The following is a 17,839-nucleotide window of genomic DNA, read 5'->3' on the forward strand; positions in this document are numbered from 1 at the left end:
CGCTCCCAGTAAAGAGGGGGATGCTGGCAGAGGCTGAACCATGAGCTCAAACCCCTCTGGCAGCTCAGAGCCAGCCCTGGGGGCAGCAGGGAGGGCAGCAGGGAGGGTTTGCCCTCACACGCACACAGCCTGTGCTGCAGGGAAGGATCAGCACTCCCCATCACCATCCCTTGCTCTGCTCCCCTCTCTGGGCTGTCTGCTGGAGCTTTCACCCGCCTGAAGAAATAATCTCACTCCCTGCTCTCCCCTTTTCCTCCCTTGACTAGGTTTGTTTGGGTCACAGCCTCTTTAGAGCTGATTTCAATTCCTTGCCCTCGTGCCACGAGCGCCACGGGCAAGAGCGTGAACTCTGAAATGCTTTGGTTTTACTGAAAACATTAAAAACCAAGATTGAGATGAATTTTTCACTTGAATAGGAGGTGACTGCCCTGCCTCTGGCAGGGTGGAGGGCAGGGGAGGGGGTGGCTGTGGTCCTGTTCTGAGGGAAGGAGCATTCTGCCTCCCTGCCAAGCCAGGCATCACTCTGTGCCTGGAAGATCAGGTTTTGCTTTAAAAGCCTTTTCTGATGTGCAGTGCTCTGACCTGGGGTTTCTCTTACACCCAAGGTGGCTGGGAAGGAAATTTGGGGGCCACCTGGCCTGGATCCCACCTGTCCCAGGGCTGGGATGGACATGGACTCTCCTCCACCTCCACACCTCCAGCCTCTCCTCTGCTCCTCCTGCATGTTCTCCATTCAGAGCTCAACAGCAAAAAGCAATTTATTTTACATTTAGATATTTAATGGAGCAATTTTTTCCTGACAAAAGATTTGTCATTCCCCCTCCTCCCCTCCCCTTTTCCAAACCCCATCCCAGAGGTGTCCTTTGTTCCCAGCCATTGGCATCTGGTGGCATCGAGAGGAACAATCCAGAGCGTGGAGGAGTGGGGAGGGAGGGGAGGGCTGGGTGGGTGTTGTGGCACCCCTGCATCCCTCCCTCCTTCCATCCATCCCTCCATCCCTGCCACAGCTGCCAGCATGAGGGAGCACCTGTGGAGCCATCCTGAGCTAGGCAGGACCGTGGGACACCAGCAAGGCTTTTGTGCTGCTCCCACACATCCCTTTGCTCCGTGCCTCAGTTTCCCCGCAGGCAAACAAGCTCCTTCCCCCCTCCCTGGGGCTGCACAATAGCAAACCTCGCCGTTATTATTCCGGGGGTGGGAAGCAGCATTACTCAGAGCCAGCATTGCTAATGACACACTAAATATAGCTCTTCCCATCCGCGGAGGGCTTTGCTGAACCCTGCCTGATGAGCTGAATCCCCTCTCGAGGCAGGGCCAGGCATGGCTGTGTGGCAGGGATGCTCCCCTCGATGATGCTCCTGCTGGGTGGCAGGCAGGGTGTCAGTCCCTCCGGAGCTGTCCCAGGTGCAGGGGGACGGGAGCAGCGGGCTGAGCCCCCGGGGAGGGCGGGCAGTGAGGGCTGGGCTCCCGCAGCCTCTCGGTGATGCTGGGCAGGGGCTGCTTCTCCCACTGGCCCTGCAAGAGAGGGCAGCAGCACCCTGAGAGCACGGCAGTGTCACAGACATCTCTCATGAAAAATCCTTTCCTTAGGATTTTTCCTGCTGAGAAGCTGAGAGGCCTCAGGAACAAAATGTAAACAATGTTTATCTGCTGCTGTGGAATGCAACAGGGGGATCTGTGATTGGTCCATGTTGGTTTTTTCTAATTAATGGCCAATCACAGTCAGCTAGATTAGACTCTCTGTCCAAGACACAAGCTTTTGTTATCATTCTTTCTTTTTCTATTCTTAGCTGGCCTTCTGATGAAATCCTTTCCCCTATTCTTTTAGCATAGTTTTAATGTAATATATATCATAAAATAATAAATCAGCCTTCTGAAACATGGAGTCCTATCTTTGTCTCTTCCCTCATCCTAAGACCCCTGTGAACACGGTCACACAGCAAGTGAAAACATTCCCCCAGAAAGTGAAGAAGATGTTGGAGGTTTGGTGTTTCTGTCTGCTTGGAGAAATGGAACGAGTTTTCACGTCTGAAGTGGGTTTTTAGCCCAAATCAGGGTGTTTTCTCACGAGACATCACTAATTATTCCTACTGCAGAAGCACCTACACATCTCCTGAGCGGCACAAATGTCTGAGGTGTTCCACAAATCCACCCCAGCTGGGGAGTTTCCACCCCAAAAAGTGTTACCTGCCAAGTCAGGTGGAGACAGCTCAAACCAGGGAGTGCCACAGGCCCACCATGCTCTGGAAAAGCAGGAATTTCCAGCAGGGATGTGCCTGTGGAGCCGGAGGGATGCAGCAGCCTGGCTGAGGTGCCATGGAAGGGCTGTCACAGCCATCAGAGCTCACGGTGACCACAGCCAGGACAAATCCCCCCACTCTGCGCATCCATTTGTCTTGGGGATGCTCTCTCCAAAGAACAACCTGCCAGGTGCAGGCAGTGCCCAGCCCTGAGCCTGCCGAGCAGGATCCAGCTCAGACGTGATGTGGGCATGGCCTGGTGGCTGTGGAGAGGTGGGCAGGGGCTGGGGGGGCACGGGGGGCTCAGCTCAGGGTGGCGATGCTCTGGCTGGGCTGCCAGCTGCGTGTTCGTGCGGAAATGTCAGCGAGAGGCTGAGCCACAGCGTGAGCAGGAGGAGGGAGGTCTGGAGAGGAGAGGTAGAGCCGTGAGTCATCAGCGAGATGAAAGTGGAATTTTTGTTTTCAGCTGAAATTTCTGCCGGTATGTCAAGCAAAATGGGCCAGAGCTGGCACCGGCACCGGGAAAACCCTGGGGAAAGATGGAGTGGGATGGAGGGACCTTTGCAAAGCTCGTGGGGAGTGACCAGAGAGGGGACAGCTTTGCAGGGGAGCACCAGCTGGAGGAACAACTCCTTTCCTGTGCCCTTATGGCTTAGGGGAGCAGTTAAGCATCCTTAGGGTGCTCCTGCTCCAGGGCTCAGCTCCAGCCCTGAGCCCATCTGCTGCGGCGTCTGCCCTGCTGATACATCCCTGAACCTGCTTTTTGGAGAGATCAAAGGCAAGTGGAGTGTCTTGATAGTTGTTGTTTTCAGTGCTTTCAAGTTGAAACCTGAACAGAGTTTACTGCCAGCCCCTGTGGGTGCAGGGGAACTTGGGGACGGCACCGTCCCCGCTGCCGCTCACAAGTGTTACCTTGAGGTTTGGCTCAGTAATTAACAGCACTCAGTTCCTTCCAGAAATCATCAGATTTGGGATCACTGAACTGCAAAAACATGAGCCTAATTAGAAGCTGGTGCTTTTCTCTTGGCAGAAACAGCATGGAATAAATGAGATGTCTCCAAGTCGGGCTCGCTCTGAAACACCAGAGGAGCAGAGGCTCCTTCGCCCTCACTGTGATGCTCTGACCCACTTTGTACCAGCACCGGCTCTGGTCTGCTCAAGGCCCTTCCTGACAGCCCCAAGACCTCTCTGAAATCAAGGGAGTTGTCTGAGTCATAAATTAAGAGGTTTAATTCATAACTCTGCTGCTGCACAAAACTTCTGCACCACTTCTGCCCCTGCAGCAAAGCTCTGAGAGGTGCCTGGTGTCCAGTTCCAGGGAACTGAAAAGGTTTCTGCCTACCCCAGAGTGAAAGTTTGCTAAAGGGGATTTACAGTGGCAGAAAGCTGATAGTCATCCCTGCATCCCTTAGGATGCTCCTGTGCTGCAGTGGGTAGCACTGGATCCAGGCACAAGGTATCATCCAAATTTATTGCACTGATAAATGGTGTTGGAAGCTGATGCCAGCATTGGTTTTAAATCTTCACCACCATCATCATCATGTCCTTATCTCTGGGCCTGGTTTTATTTCCAAGACCTCCCAGTCCTTTATCCTTCACATTTTGCTGGATCACCATCTTTGGAAGATGCACAGATGCTGTGTGTAATGAGCTCGCTCTGCTGGGACCTGGGGGGTTTTGCCAAAACCCTAAAAACCACCTCACGTTTCTCCTTGGATCTGGCCCTACTTTAACAGTCAGCAAAAGCAGCCTCTAAATCACTTTATGCAAATGCATCTCCTAATTGGATCTGGCTGGGAGCATCCATGGTGGGCTCCTGATGTATTGGCTAAGCCCAGGGCTGGGCTGGGCTCTGTGTCCTGCTGATACCAGGGATTTGCAGGCAGCTCCAGCCCCCTGCCCTGAGCCTGCTGGGTTTGGATGTGTCCTGAGCATCACAGACCCAACCTTACATGTGGGAATTGTGCAAGGAATCTCTGGGAGTGAGGCTGTACCTACCGGGAACCGGACAGCAGAGGATTTGTTGCAGTGCACGGAGATGGGAGCAAAGCCATAGAGGGATTTCAGCACATCCCTGTTGAAGGTGTTCCAGGGGATGGAGTAAAACTGCTGAGGGACAGACACCTGTGGGCACATGCAGACCTCCTCATCGTTGAACCTGGGCAGGAGAAAGGCCAGGCTGAAGCACAGCAGTGCTGTGGCCTTCCAGAGCTGGATGTGACCAATTCCTCCCTGCCTGACCCTGGGATGGCTCTGAGGGCAGCGCTGGGCACAGGGACAGCCTGCAGCAGCCAGCAGGGCAGAGTTTGGGAGCAGCCCGTGGGTAGGACACCCTGTGCAAGGTCAGCATCTCCCTCTCCTCATGGGTGGATGGGCTGCAGCCTCCTCCCCTGGCGTGGATCCTTGAATTTCTGCCTCGGGTTATAAGGAATATTTTGCATTTATGCACTCAGCCACACACTGACTCTTGCTGAAAAGTCCCTCCCTCCCTTCCTAGTGGGAAGCCATCCTCCAAACCCTGGGTTTGGCTGTTGTACCAGTGCTCCCTGTGCCCTAAGCCCCCCTGTGCAGGGCTCTTTACCTGTTGACAAGGTTGAAGTACCGGTGCAGGTAGCCTGGATCCACAGCGCTTTTGCACAGCTCCAGCTGGGTCTGGGGGTAGTAGTGCACGTAGTTCACACACATCTCCTCCAGGATGCCAAAGCCTCCCTGTGGCACAGGCAGGAAGGTGATGGAAGTGGGGCATGGCTGTGCCCTGCTGGGGCTGTACAGGGGCAGGGAGGGCAGGGGGGGCAGAGAGCTCACTCAACACTCACATGCATCTATACCTAAAATCTCTCTCTAGATCTAGACCTGGATCTCTAGACACATAAAGATAAAATAGAGATGGAGATAGAAATAGGTATTCACACCCCTTCAGGTGCACGGCATGGCCAGCTCTCTGCTTGTCTGCCCTCTGTGCAAGGACAGACTTCCAGGCTAGACCGTGTGGTTTACATTAAAATGCAGATTTCCTATAATCCCTCTGCTATATTTAGCCTTGTCCCTGTTGATGGTACCTCTGACAGGCTCTTTTATATTTTTTCCCACTGCCTATGTAAGGAAATAACATGCACTGTCAAAAAATGCCACTTCTCTTTAATTACAATTAATCCCTGGTGGAACAGTTTGTGATGGGAATTACAGCGACACATGCTACTTCACAATTAGCACCTTCACATCCCCGCTGCAGGCAGCAGAGCCTTGTGAGTTCCCTTCTTCCCACCCTCCTTTGGCTTCTGGCTGGGGTTCAGCCTGGTTTCATGCAGGTGCCCACTCTGGGGGTGCCCCCAACCCACCCTGGGTTGCCCCCAAAGCTGCCCCTGCACTCACCACGGTGGCTCTGCTCCGATCCTCAGTGTTGTATGTGCAGGTGGTGATGAGTTCATCACCCTGGGAGGTTCAAACACAGGAAAATTTAGGGATTGGGCTGTGTTCCACATGGGAATCTCTGCTCCCCATACCAGGAGCCTGCAACCCCACAGGAGTCCTTGCTAAAACTGCATCCCCTGAGGAGATTCCCCAGGGCTGCATCCCAGGGATGGTGTTTCCTGCTTTCCTCGCTTTTTAAGGATTTCTGCGGGGTTGAAAACACCTTAAAATTGCACTTAGGCAAGAGCTTGAAGTGCCAAAAGAGGAGTTGACTTGATGGCATAACAGCCTCCCTGCCACAGCCAGTGCTGGGGACCATGGGGACACCCCAGGGCACAGCTCTGGGCATGGCTCCAGTGGGTGCTGAGTGCTTTGAGCAGCTCAGGAGCAGCCCTGGGCACGGCTCCAGTGGGTGCTGAGGGCTTTGAGCAGCTCAGGAGCAGCCCTGGGCACGGCTCCAGTGGGTGCTGAGGGCTTTGAGCAGCTCAGGAGCAGCCCTAGGCATGGCTTCAGTGGGTGCTGAGTGCTTTGAGCAGCTCAGGAGCAGCCCTAGGCATGGCTTCAGTGGGTGCTGAGTGCTTTGAGCAGCTCAGGAGCAGCCCCAGGCACGGCTCCAGTGGGTGCTGAGGGCTTTGAGCAGCTCAGGAGCAGCCCCAGGCACGGCTCCAGTGGGTGCTGAGGGCTTTGAGCAGCTCCAGGAGCTGCCCCCAGCCTTGCAGTCAGGTCCTTCCCCATCTCAGGAGCCCTGGGGCAGGTTCCACTGCTGTTTTCTGTTTTCCCACCCACTCCCACTCTGATGCTGAATCTCTTCCTCTCCTCCCATCAAGTAAGGCCAGAGGGCAGCACCATGGCTCATGCTCACCCCCCGAGGAGCCTCCCTCTGCCAGACAAAGCCCAGCTAAATCAGGAGCCTCATTTAGCTCCTGCCTGCCCACACACCAATTCTGGGCCATATGAGAGAGGTCCTGGTTGTCCCCAAAGTATCTGCGTGGAGATGGCACAAATGACCCAGGAACCCTCCCTCCAGCCCCCCTGGGAGTCCCCAGATGGGATGAGGGGATGGAAGGAGGCAGGGGACTCAGGTTGTGCTGTTTGGAACATTTTTTGGAGCAACTCACCGGGAAAACAGAGACCACCTCCTTCAGCATGCGGATCTCCTGAGAGGGGAGAGAAGGGCACACATCAGAGTGGCACTGTGCCCAGGGGGGACACCCAGCCGTGCCCCCTGCAGCCCCTGTACCTGGAAGTGAGGGCTGTAGTGGCTGTCAGCGTTCACAACCTGCCTCTCCCTGCCGTGCCGGGCCAGCACCGTCACCACTTTCCTGCCTGCCAGGTGTGTGTGCAGCTGTGAGGCGAAGATGCGGATGCCAGCAGAGGGCAGAGCCTGGGGAAGGAAGGAAGGAAGGAAGGAGGGACAGCTCAAGCCCCCGTGGGACCCCTGTCCCTGTCAGAACCCAGGACATTCCTCTGACTGCCCTGGAGGACTCCAGACCCTGGCAGGGGGATCAGAGACCTTGGCACGGAGTCAAAAACACCTGTGCTTCCATTTTAGCCCATGGAAACAATTACCAACTTTGTGTGAGGCTACAAGAGTCTGGGTGGAATGATAGTGAACTTGTTACAGGGTAAAAAAGTAGAATTTTGGGGATTTAGAATGGGGGCTCAAGAGGCAAGATGGAGGAATCTGGGTGTGTCTTGTCCTTCTTCTTGTTCTTGTCCTCCATCTTCTGCTGGGATGGTGGCACTTTTGGATTGGTTTAGAGTAGAGACAGACTGTCCAACATAGGTGATAGGTATTGGAAAATTATCGTAAATAAGGCACACGTAGTTCCTAGTATAAAAAGCTAACACCACCCCAAAGGGCAGGGACTGTGCCACGACCCGACCTGCTGGACAGAGCTCAGCAGGTCAGAGAAAGAATGGAACAGATAAGAGGAAAATAAACAACCTTGAAAACCAGAGCCAAGGAATCTCGACTTCTTCTTCGGTCACAGGGCTGGGAAAAACGACTTTTAATACCTCAGGAGCCATCTCAGCAACACAAAACCCGAGATGTCCCCTCTCACATCCCCTCCCTCACATCCCTGGCTGTGTGCTGGGAACTGGCTGTCCCTGTTCTGGCTCTCACACGGTGTTTAGGGGATTGCTGTACCCCTGGAGAAGCAGCTCAGTGAGCTCCTTGCAGAGGGACAAACCCTCACTGCTGCCAAAGCAACACTCCAGGGCAGCAGGAGCTGCTGGGGCACATCCAGCTTCCCTCCCTGCCGTCCTTGGTGGTGGCACAAGAGATTCCTTATGGGTAAGCCCTACAAAAACACACAGCAAATCTTCCCTGAGAAAGCAAGGTGGGCCCTTTGGAACCATCTTTGAGGGAGCTCTTGGCAAGCTCCCCAGGAGCAGGAGCCAATTTTCCCAGCCCTGTGAGGGAAAGCACCACTGGGACACGGCCAGCTCGGCAGTGAGCTTTATGGGAATGGTACCCAGGGGAGCTGGAGCAGATGGCTCCCCAGGAGAGCTGCTTCCAGGGGGATCCAGCACATCCCAACCAGCTGCTCTCTGTTTATTGTACACAGCTGATTTTTCTTTCCTCACGGTGAGTTTAAAACTTCAAATTGGCAGCCTGGAAATTGGTGCTGCCTGGAGCCAAGGAAAAGCTACAGGTAATCTTTCTCCTCTGAGGTGCAGATGGGATGGAGGGGACAGGCACTCACCAACTGGGTGCATTTATCTGTGCAGTATCCTGTGAGGATGAAGCTGTCCTCTCCAGGGGGAATGGCCATCACTGGGGTGTACACCAAGCCCAGCTCCATGATCCCAGCATCGTAGGGACGAAGGGTGGCCGTGTAGTACAGCCTGATCCCCGAGGAGTCACGGCGACCTGGGGGCCAGGGGACAAGGACAAGTCACTGCAGGGACAAGGCCAACAGGTGAAAGACAAGGACATGCTGTGGGGAGCCTCTCACTCCCAGCTTCCTTCCTCTGTTTGAAATTGTTTTAAATCCTACAGATTTTTGTGGAAATCTTCACTGAGTGTCCCCAGATGCACCTGGCTCCCTGGTGAGGGCACTGTCCCAGGACAGCAGGGTAAGGGTGCCTTTGGAGAGCCCAAAGCAGGAGGACAGAGCATGGGGTGCTTTGGAGGACTCCCTCAGGAATGGGGCTCACTGCAGCTTCTTAAATCCCAAAATGCCAAAGGGAAAGAGCAGGGTCAATAGGTCAGCAGGGGTTCAGGGCAGCTCTGAGCTCGCTGTCTCCAGGCTGGAGCCCACCCAGGGATAAGAATAACGGGGGAGACACTATTGGTTAACAGGCAAAAGCAGATGAATGATGGAAGATGTGAACTCTGTATTTATAGCCGTGTTTCTTCTCAAGTTGCCGAATGTGCTATGATTGATCCACAGTACATATGCTCTGGCCTCCTAAAAATATCCTTGGGTAGTCAAGAAGCTGCTTGTTTTTATGTTAATGAAGAAACTGGGTTGTTTGGAATCCTTCTTTTTTTTCCAATGTGTCTCCTGACAATGTTATCGAAGCAGGAGAACAGGAATCAACATCCACATCCCCCCCTCCCCAGGCAGCCTGGTCTCTCTGGTGCCTTGGCACTGCTCTCACTCCTGCTCTGGGCTCACACCCAGCCCCACCACCTTGTGTGGAAATTGGGGTTACTCCTGAGAGAGCCCAGCTGAACCCTGGTGTTGCCCTGGATCACATCCTTGCCACAGGAACTCTGTGGGGGCAATTTTCTGCCTGCAGGCTCCTTTCCCAAGCATCCTTCCCCACCTCTGGGCATGCACTTCAGTGAGGATGGCTTTGCTGAGACCAGAAAAGCAGCAGCATGCTGGGGGGTTAATGTATTCTTCCTGCAGGGACAGATCTGCACCATCAGCTCTCCACAAAGTTGAGCACAGGGCCGTGGTTTGGGCCAGAGGCCTCCCCAGAAGGTGGCAATGCTTCCCTGGAATTTCCCCAGCTCTCCTGCCATGGTCACAAAGGTAAAGCAGCATTCAGGGCAGCCCCTCACCTTTGAACACCAGGGGATTGTGGTAATGGATCTCCAGACGCAAATATCTGGAGGAGCCTGGGCCACCAAAGGCAAGACCTGCTTCTTCAGGGTAATAGAAAGCCTGGAAGCAGAAGGGAGGGTGTTAGGGGAGCAGCAGGGTGGCTTTCCTGGGAACAAGGCTGGAAAGCCTGAGGGAATGTGTGGGTGCAATCCTGACTCACACCACGGGCTGAGGGACATGACTTATGCCCTCAGTTGTGCTTGGAGAGCTGCCCTTGCTTCCAAAAGCTTCTCTCATTCCACGTGCAGTGGCACAACACCTGAGTGTTGTCGTAAAATCATAAAATACCCTGAGCTGGAAGGGACCCATGAGGATCATCAAAATCCAAAATCCTGCACAGGACAGCCCCAGGAATCCCTGAGCTGGAAGGGACCCACAAAAGGATCATCAAAATCCAACTTTAGGCCCTGCACAGGACAGCCCCAGGAATCCCACAAGTGTTGTCCAAAAACCTCCTTGAGCTCCCTCAGGCTCGAGGCCATGACCATTCCCTGGGGAGTTTTTCCAGTGTCCCACCCCACTGATTTATGGCACCAAAGAGGAGAGAACTGGGGACAAGTAGGAAATCCAACACATCCAGGAGGGGCTGGGAAGCTCAGCCAGGGCTGAAGCCAAACCCCAGCAGAGCCCAGGGTGAGGGCAGCCCCCAAAGCGGCACCAGGATGGTTTGGGAGGCAGCAGGGCCTGGTTGTCACCCAGGGGGACGTGTCCCTTGTCACACCCACCTGTGCCCCCATGGCCCAGGCTGCCAGCACGTGCCTGCAGTAGTTGAGGCGCTCTGGCTTCATCTTGGAGTCGCAGGGCCCGTTGTAGTGGGGGAAGCTGTCGAAGTCGGCCGCGCACTGGAAAACCTCCATGTGGTGCACCAGGGCCTCGTTACCCGCCGTGACCACCGGCTCGTACTGCAAGGCAGGCCCAAGGAGAAGAAGAGACACTGAGAGCCCATCCCTGGGGCCTGCAGGCTCCATGAGAGGCCAGGGCAGGAGTATCTGTGACCTGGTACCAGTTTCTGCCACAGGTTGCTCAGGCCATGAGGCAATGAGGGCCAAGAACTTTCCCCTCATATTCTGGTTATGGCAGAGTTAAACAGGCCCGATCTCCAGGGTGAGAGGACACTCTGAGAGCCCATCCCTGAACCCTGCAGGCTCCACAAGGTGCCAGGGCAGGAGTATCTGTGACCTGGTACCAGTTTCTGCCACAGGATGGGGAGGGAAGGTTGTTCAGGCCATGAGACACCAATGGCCAATAGCATTCACCTCATATTTTGGTTATGGCAGAGTTAAGCCCCTGGTTACATCAAAGGGGAAACAACATGTTAGTAGTGCCCAAGGAGCATTTAGGTCAGTTGTGGAAATATTTAATTTCTTGGCTGGCTTAGGGACCAACCCAGAGCCTACCAGAACCCACAGAGAAGCAGCTCATCCTTTCTCCAGCAAGAGATGGGGATCAGCAGAAGACCTTGGTCAGTTTTGTGATGACCAGAGGTAAAGGTGGCCCTGGGGATGTTGCTTTTTCCTACAGAGAGTCCTGGCTGTGTTGTTGTTGTAGCTCTGCCTGCAGCCCTTGGGTTTTGTTTGTGTCCTGCAGCTGCCTGGGGCATGGGGAGGAGGATTTGGGGTAGAGAGAGTGACTCAAGGCTGAGGAACGTCTCTGGCTAGAAGTGCCAGCTGCACAGTGATCTGCAGCAGCGGGAAGGTATCAGGAGTTACACACTTCTTACTTACACACAGATGATTCACTTCACACCATCTGTCAGAGAGAAAATCCTCCTTCTGAGCCTCCCTTAGCATCGTCTCTCCCCTCGAAATCACCAAGTGCTCACTGCAGCTCGAGTGTCTGCAGGATCACCTCATCCCCCTGGTGTGCTTTTGATTCTGGATGTGCCAGGTCACCTCCTGAGCCACCCCCACACCTGCTGGGTGCTCTCCCATCCTTTCCTCGGGGTTGCCAGCAGGTTTCTGCCTCTCCTCTGCAGGAGATGGCCCAAGCAACACATCTGGCAGTGCCCACAAGTTGCATTTACGTCTGCAACTCTCTTTTTTCGGACTATGCCTCATCTTTTAGATGCCAGTTCCCATCCTGGTTGGCTCTGCCCTGCTCTCATCAGCCCTGTTCCTTTGTTTCCTGTGGTTTTATGCTCCTCATGTGTGCCAAAATCCTGCTGTGGGTCTGTTCCTTCTCCAGGGAGTCAGCCCTGAGCCTGCCCTGGAACGTGCTGGATGTGCCAGGTGGGAAAACATTACCTGGTCCTCTCCTGCTGAGACACTAGGAGACAAGAGGATGCTACTGATTGCTGGGCTGGACCTGGAAGAGGTTTTGGGACCACATTTGGATGTCAGGGCCTGAAAGCCTCCCTGTGACATGCAATTTGCAGGATGTGAACACAATTTCTGACCCACCCTGGGGAAAGCAACCCTCTTCTCCTGCCTCTTACCATGATAATGTGGTGCTTGGGGAAGCCCTCGGGGAGCTCTGCCATGTAACACCAGTAGGTCGTCTCCTGGCTGGGAATGACCACATCTGGGGCTGTTATCTCCATGGTCTGCATGTCTCTGGGCAGCTGAGGGATGCTGATGTTGGGTTTGAGCAGCTGCACCCTCTGCAGCCCCCCGTGGAGGGCAGAGACGTTGATGGCTTGCAGGGAATGCACTGGTTTCTCCAGGATGCCGTAGATCAGGTGCACGGTGCCATCCTGAAGCCAGAGCAGAACATACCTGTGGGGTTTTCATGCTGAACAGGAGCTGCAGGGACCATCAGCACCAGCACTGGTGGCATGAACCCAGAAATGGGTCTGTGACCCCACCCTGGCTGTACCAGCAGCTCACTGTGCTGTGCTGTCCCAGGAAAGCTCTACATCTCAGGGTGTTTCTCTGGCTGATGTGGTCACTGAGGGCTCCCTAGCAGGTTCCCCATCAATTCCAAAAAAGGTGACACATCCTCTTTGCCCCTTTCAAGCCCCTCATGAGCTCCAGGCTGGGACAAGCCCATCAGTGCAGGGCTCATCCTGCCCTGCAGCCCAGCAATAGCCTGGGGGTAACAGGAGGAGCAAAACTTCTCCCTCACGTCCTCCCTTTTTCTTTCAGCTTCTTTTCAGGTGGAAGGTACCACAAGAAGCTCTGCTGAAAGTCTGCTGCAAACAAGAACACTGAGAGCTCTGGACAGGAGATAAGGGAGGAAGGAAAAAGAGAACAATCTTTTCCTGCAGGATCAGAGAATAAAGACCAGCAAGTGTTTTTGTGGCTCTCACACACAGATTGTTCCCTCCAGGGCCCTCAGTGTTTTGGCAGACGGCAGACACTTCTCACCACAAGAGAAGCTTTTGAGCACCAGCAGCAAAAACTCGAGGACACTCTGTGCCCACGTTGGCTCTAAAATATCCTGCCCACAAAGGCTTTCATGTGAGATGAGCCTTGCACTTATTCCAGGGCCTGTAGCTGAGCCTCTGAGCTGTCTGACAGGAGGGTTTATCCCAAATCCCAGCTCGGAGAGGAGTGGTGGGTGCAGAGCCAGGGAGACACCACCGAGCACAGAGCAGCACCTCTCTTTGCTGTCCCTTTGTCCCATCTCCTGTCACCACCCTCCTGTTTGCCTGCTGTTGGTACACCAACCCCTCTTCGTGACACTCCCAACAGTTGGCTCCAGACTGTCAAGCAGAGTGATGCAGGAAGGATTTATATAGACCCAAAGCATGTTCAACAGGAGCTGATGATGCAAACGAGCTAAAAGCTACACTTGAGAGAGCTTTTGAAGGGCTTGTGAATAGATGGTGCCAAACATTACTCATGGGCCAGGGCTGACATCTGTAGCTCACTTCCTTTGTGCCTCACACAGCACCAACACCTGATGCTGTGCCCAAACAGGGCTGAGATGGGGCTGGGGGTGCCACAGCAGGGTGAGAGCGATGCCATACCTCTATCAGGTAGTCCTTGGGGTCACAGGTGCTGAAGGCTCTTCTGAAGAGCAGGTAGAGCCCCTCAGGAGCCCTGCGAGCCCCGAGGAGCTGGTAGTCCTGCTGGGAATCCATGTGGAGCTGCCCCTTGGCATCACTCCAGGCATCCTGTGAAAGAGAGAGCGGCCTGCTCAGCCAGGAGGTGCCTCCAGAGGTGCCACAGGTCCTCCTTCTGTGCACCCTCAGCACCCCAGAGCTGCAGGATGCCTGTGCTTTTCTCCATGCCCACCTCCAGCACCTCCTGGGCAGATCCATGCTGGAATGGCCTCTGCTGCAGGAACCCTGATGCTCAGACCTGGGAAACACCTGAGCCAGCACTAACAGTCTGCAGAAAGATCTTTACAAGCTGAGATGTGAGTGGGGAAAGGTGGGGAAGGGAGGAAGGAAAGCCCCCAGGGACATGTGAAGGTGTTGTGTTGGTCTGTGCTGGATTTTGGGTGTGTTTGTCTTGGGGGGACCCTGTGGAAGGGAGAGCTGGGCTCTCCAAAACCCTTGGCACAAACCTCCCTTGGTTTAAGATTAGACCCTTGTTGGGCTAAAGATTTTCTGCAAAATCCTTAATTTTTTTGTGGCCAGATTGTTCTGGCAGCCCACCATGGCCTCCTAAATACTGCTTGTTGTAGAGGATGGTGACAAAGCCACCCCAAGAAGCAAAGCAGCAGGGTATTCCTGTGCCTCAGGGTTTGAAGGCTTGGAGTGTAAAATCCTGGGATAATTTGGATTTGATCAGGGTTGTTTCTTTGATCTTTTGTTTCTCCTGTGGGTCTCCTGTTTACTCAGAAAAGGCACCCAGGAAGTAGCTGGCTGTGTGCACACTGGTTCTCTTATCTTGGGAGGAAAAACCAGAAGAAAAAGGATAAAGCAATTTGGCATCATGTCAGCCAGAGCTATAGAGTCATATTTCCAGAACATATTGTCCTTAGAGGGGGAGAGGGAAATCAGCTCCATGGAGCTCTCATGACATTTGATTTCATAGGAATATGGAGCGCAAGTTAATCTCATAGAACATGGGGGGCTGAACAAATGTGGATCTCTTTAACAGCCAACACACTTATCCAGAAGAAAAGCTGCTGGGGGAGAGAAAAGCAGGGCTGGAGAGATTTACAGAGATCTCCTTGCAGGATGCTGTTCAGCACCAAGTGAAAGAGAAAACCCGAGCGCTGCCGGGCGTTTCTGTTTGTCTTTGGGTGAGCTCAGGAAGGCAGGTTAGAAATGATCCTTTATGTTTTCTTTACATGATGCTGTGAAATCCTGGAGCATTTGGCCCACCACAGACCCTGAAAGGCTGGTAATTAGCAGGAAAAGAGCTCAGATAATAAAGCCTTCTTTTCATGCTTTTGTTGCACTGCGGATCACATTGCGGCTGATTGCGAAAGAATGTGTTTTATGGTTAATTTGAAGTAAGCAGAGAGGTAAAATTTAACTTAATGGAAAGCCTCACAAAGGCAAAAATGGGAATTTCTTTCTGCAGCCAAGCACAATCACAATCAGCCTGATGTGGTGGGCTGGGGATAGGGCTGGGAAAACCACCCAGACAGAAACACAACAAACAGACAGTGGCAGGAAGGATGGAGTTTGCAGCGACAACAACAAACAACACAACTGGAAATCAGTTTTCCCAAATACATTTGCACCTTTAATTTCTGACAGCACCCCAGGCTGCCCTGTTATCCCATTGATCCCTCTGGATGCAGCTCTCAGCTGGGTTCCTCCTGCTGGCAGGAGCAGCCTCTGCCTGGTGACTTTTGCCCCATCTCAGAGCCATTAATGGGAACTGTGGTTAATTTTTAATGTGGCTGGCAGCAGCACACGAGTGAAGCGGGGTGTTGATGTGTGTGTCTTTGCAGCTGAACACATCAGAGACACCCAACTCCTGGCTCCCTCTGCCTTGCTGTGTTTGTTCTTTCCTCTTTTGGGTTAATCCCCATACCAAACCCACTGTGTGGATCCGATCTGGGGTAGAAACCCCTGAGACCTTCTGGACCCTGAGCACTGTGCCCTGTACCCCACTCTACCAAACCACCAGCCCGATTCAGAGAGCTGCATAGCCAGAGAGGGAGCCCCAAAAGCAGCCATGCAACACTCAGGTGACTCACCCCAAAGTAGGAGTTGTGCCCATCGCTCCAGAGCACGGCCAGGTCCGCGTTCTCAAACTCTCCCCTGTCCGACATCCCAAAGAGGAGCCCAAAGTGCAGTTCCTTGATGAGCAGCTGAAAATTCACAGCTTGCTCGGGGTAGCTGACATTCCAGGAGAGCTCCAGCAGCCCTTGGGGATCCAGGGGCACCTTGTAAGGGAAATCACTCTGGCGAGGCACCGAGCCCTGCAGGGCCACCACCAGAATGACCAGGAACGCTGCCACCAGGGTGAAGTACATGGATGCCACCTCCCTCAGCTTGAGGCTGGGGCAGGAGCAGGGCTTGCTCCTGGAGCTCTGCATCCTGCCAGGACAGCACCCAGCACCTGGTGTGCCCATTTATGTGCTGGCCCTCCTGGGCAAGCTGGGTAAGTGATAGTCCTTAATTGCATTTAGCTGTTGGGAAATTGGGCTGGTGTATTGACCCCCGTCAGCTCCTGGCCAAACACTTGTCATCTGCTGTCTCCCCTTAATTGGCTCTAATTGCACATGGACATTATCAATAGCAATTGGGTTTGACTGGGCTGATGTGATTCGCTCTTAAATCTTCTTTAGTGGCTGGGAAGGGCTGGTTGCTCACAGGCTGCTCTGGCTGAGCCCTTGTAGACAAGGCTCTGCACTGCTGCTGGTGCCTTTGGCCTGGGTGTCCACACAGCCCAGCCTGGGATCACCCCAAAGGTGGCCAGACAGGAGAACAAAGCACCCTGAGCCTTGTCTGAGCTGCCAGGCATTAAATAATACTGACAGGGATTGAAATATTTTCCCTGCAAAGCTCAGTACCAGAAGAAATGCTGATTTCCCTCAGACAGCAAGAAAAGAGGTGTCTCCTCTCCTTTCTCCTCTCCTTTTTGGGCTTTATGGGATTTAATTCTGGCCCTTTCAAACCCAGCTCCTCTCCCACCCGGTTTTGTACCCACTGAAGCTCCCACCTGCCTAGACCCCTGGATATATTCAATATTTGTTATTTCTTTGTAGCAGCCGGGACTTGGGCTCAGTTTAAAGTTTAAAGACACCTTTAGCCTCTCCCCGTCCCGCTTCCCATTTGTTTAAAATCTGATGGATTCTCTTTCAATTATTACCGTTCCCACGTTAATTGGAATTATAATGAACTGCCTGGAGCTCTTTGATGCGCACACACACACGCACACACACACATTGCCTGGCTTTATCCTGTGAGCCGGTGGCATTGTTTTATTAATTTAGTAATAAAAATGTTTTATTCATTTATTAATTTTATTAATTTATTTATTGGTGGGGTTCCCTCGGGTCCCCTCGAGGCTCGGCTTTCCTCCTGCTCCTTGCAGCAATGTCACAGGGGCAGATCCGCCTCCCCCAGCCCTGGCTAAGGAGAGGAAATGGATTCAGCTCGGCGTTTTAATGAGTCATCAATGCGAGCATCTCCACGTTAAACCCGAGGAGGTTTCACCGTCCTAAGACACAACCATTACTCAGGAATGCGTCAATTGATCCCGGCCGTCTCTTCTCTCCTTGCCGGGTGACCTGCTGCTCGCAGGGTTTGCTCTCTCAGTCAGCCCCAGCAGGCAAAAGGCCAAGCACAGGGAGGGATGGAGAGCTGAGCTCTCCCAGAGGAGCGTCCCTCAGCCCCATCCCTCCCCCAGTGACTCCAGAGCACAGCCCAGTCCCACATCAGCTGCTGAAAAGCCTTAAAAGCACGCCTGGATAGCAGGAGGATGCTGGAGCTGCCTGGGGATGCTCCCAGCGTGGCATCTCTGAGGTTCTGCTCACTGGAGCTGCTCCTGCATCTGCACCTCACCCCAGCCATGGAGGATGCAGCATTTTCCCCTTTTCCTGACGCTCCAGGACACACCAAAGGCATCAGATGGATGTCCCTCATCCCCCAGCCCTGGTACTCGAGCGTTACACAAATGGCTGCCTTACAAAGGCCCCATAGAACAGATTTTTGTCCTTGCCCATCCCTGATCCCCTCCAAGCAGATTCACCCACTTGTCCTCCTCTCTTGGCTCTGTTTCCTCATTGTAAAGAGAAGATGCTGAGCTGCCAAGCATGGCAGGAAGGCAA

At 53.7% G+C, this 17,839-nt stretch overlaps 1 protein-coding gene across 1 annotated transcript; it reads right to left on the bottom strand.

The window, feature by feature from the left end:
• Positions 1 to 1,040: 1,040 nt before the first annotated feature.
• DBH (dopamine beta-hydroxylase) lies at positions 1,041 to 16,138 on the bottom strand. The gene is made up of 12 exons (XM_054284391.1): positions 15,761 to 16,138; positions 13,626 to 13,772; positions 12,150 to 12,407; positions 10,441 to 10,617; positions 9,673 to 9,775; positions 8,363 to 8,529; positions 6,892 to 7,035; positions 6,770 to 6,808; positions 5,613 to 5,672; positions 4,822 to 4,949; positions 4,239 to 4,398; positions 1,041 to 1,515 (listed from the first exon to the last, which is right to left on the bottom strand). The coding sequence occupies exons 1-12, from the start codon at positions 16,136 to 16,138 to the stop codon at positions 1,381 to 1,383; spliced, it is 1,896 nt and encodes a 631-aa protein (XP_054140366.1). The 3' UTR covers positions 1,041 to 1,380.
• Between the last annotated feature and the right edge of the window lie 1,701 nt (positions 16,139 to 17,839).

Source organism: Melozone crissalis, unplaced genomic scaffold, assembly GCF_028551555.1.
Source record: "Melozone crissalis strain CALT ecotype California unplaced genomic scaffold, PUWL_Pcris_2 ptg000041l_1, whole genome shotgun sequence".
NCBI lineage: Eukaryota > Metazoa > Chordata > Aves > Passeriformes > Passerellidae > Melozone > Melozone crissalis.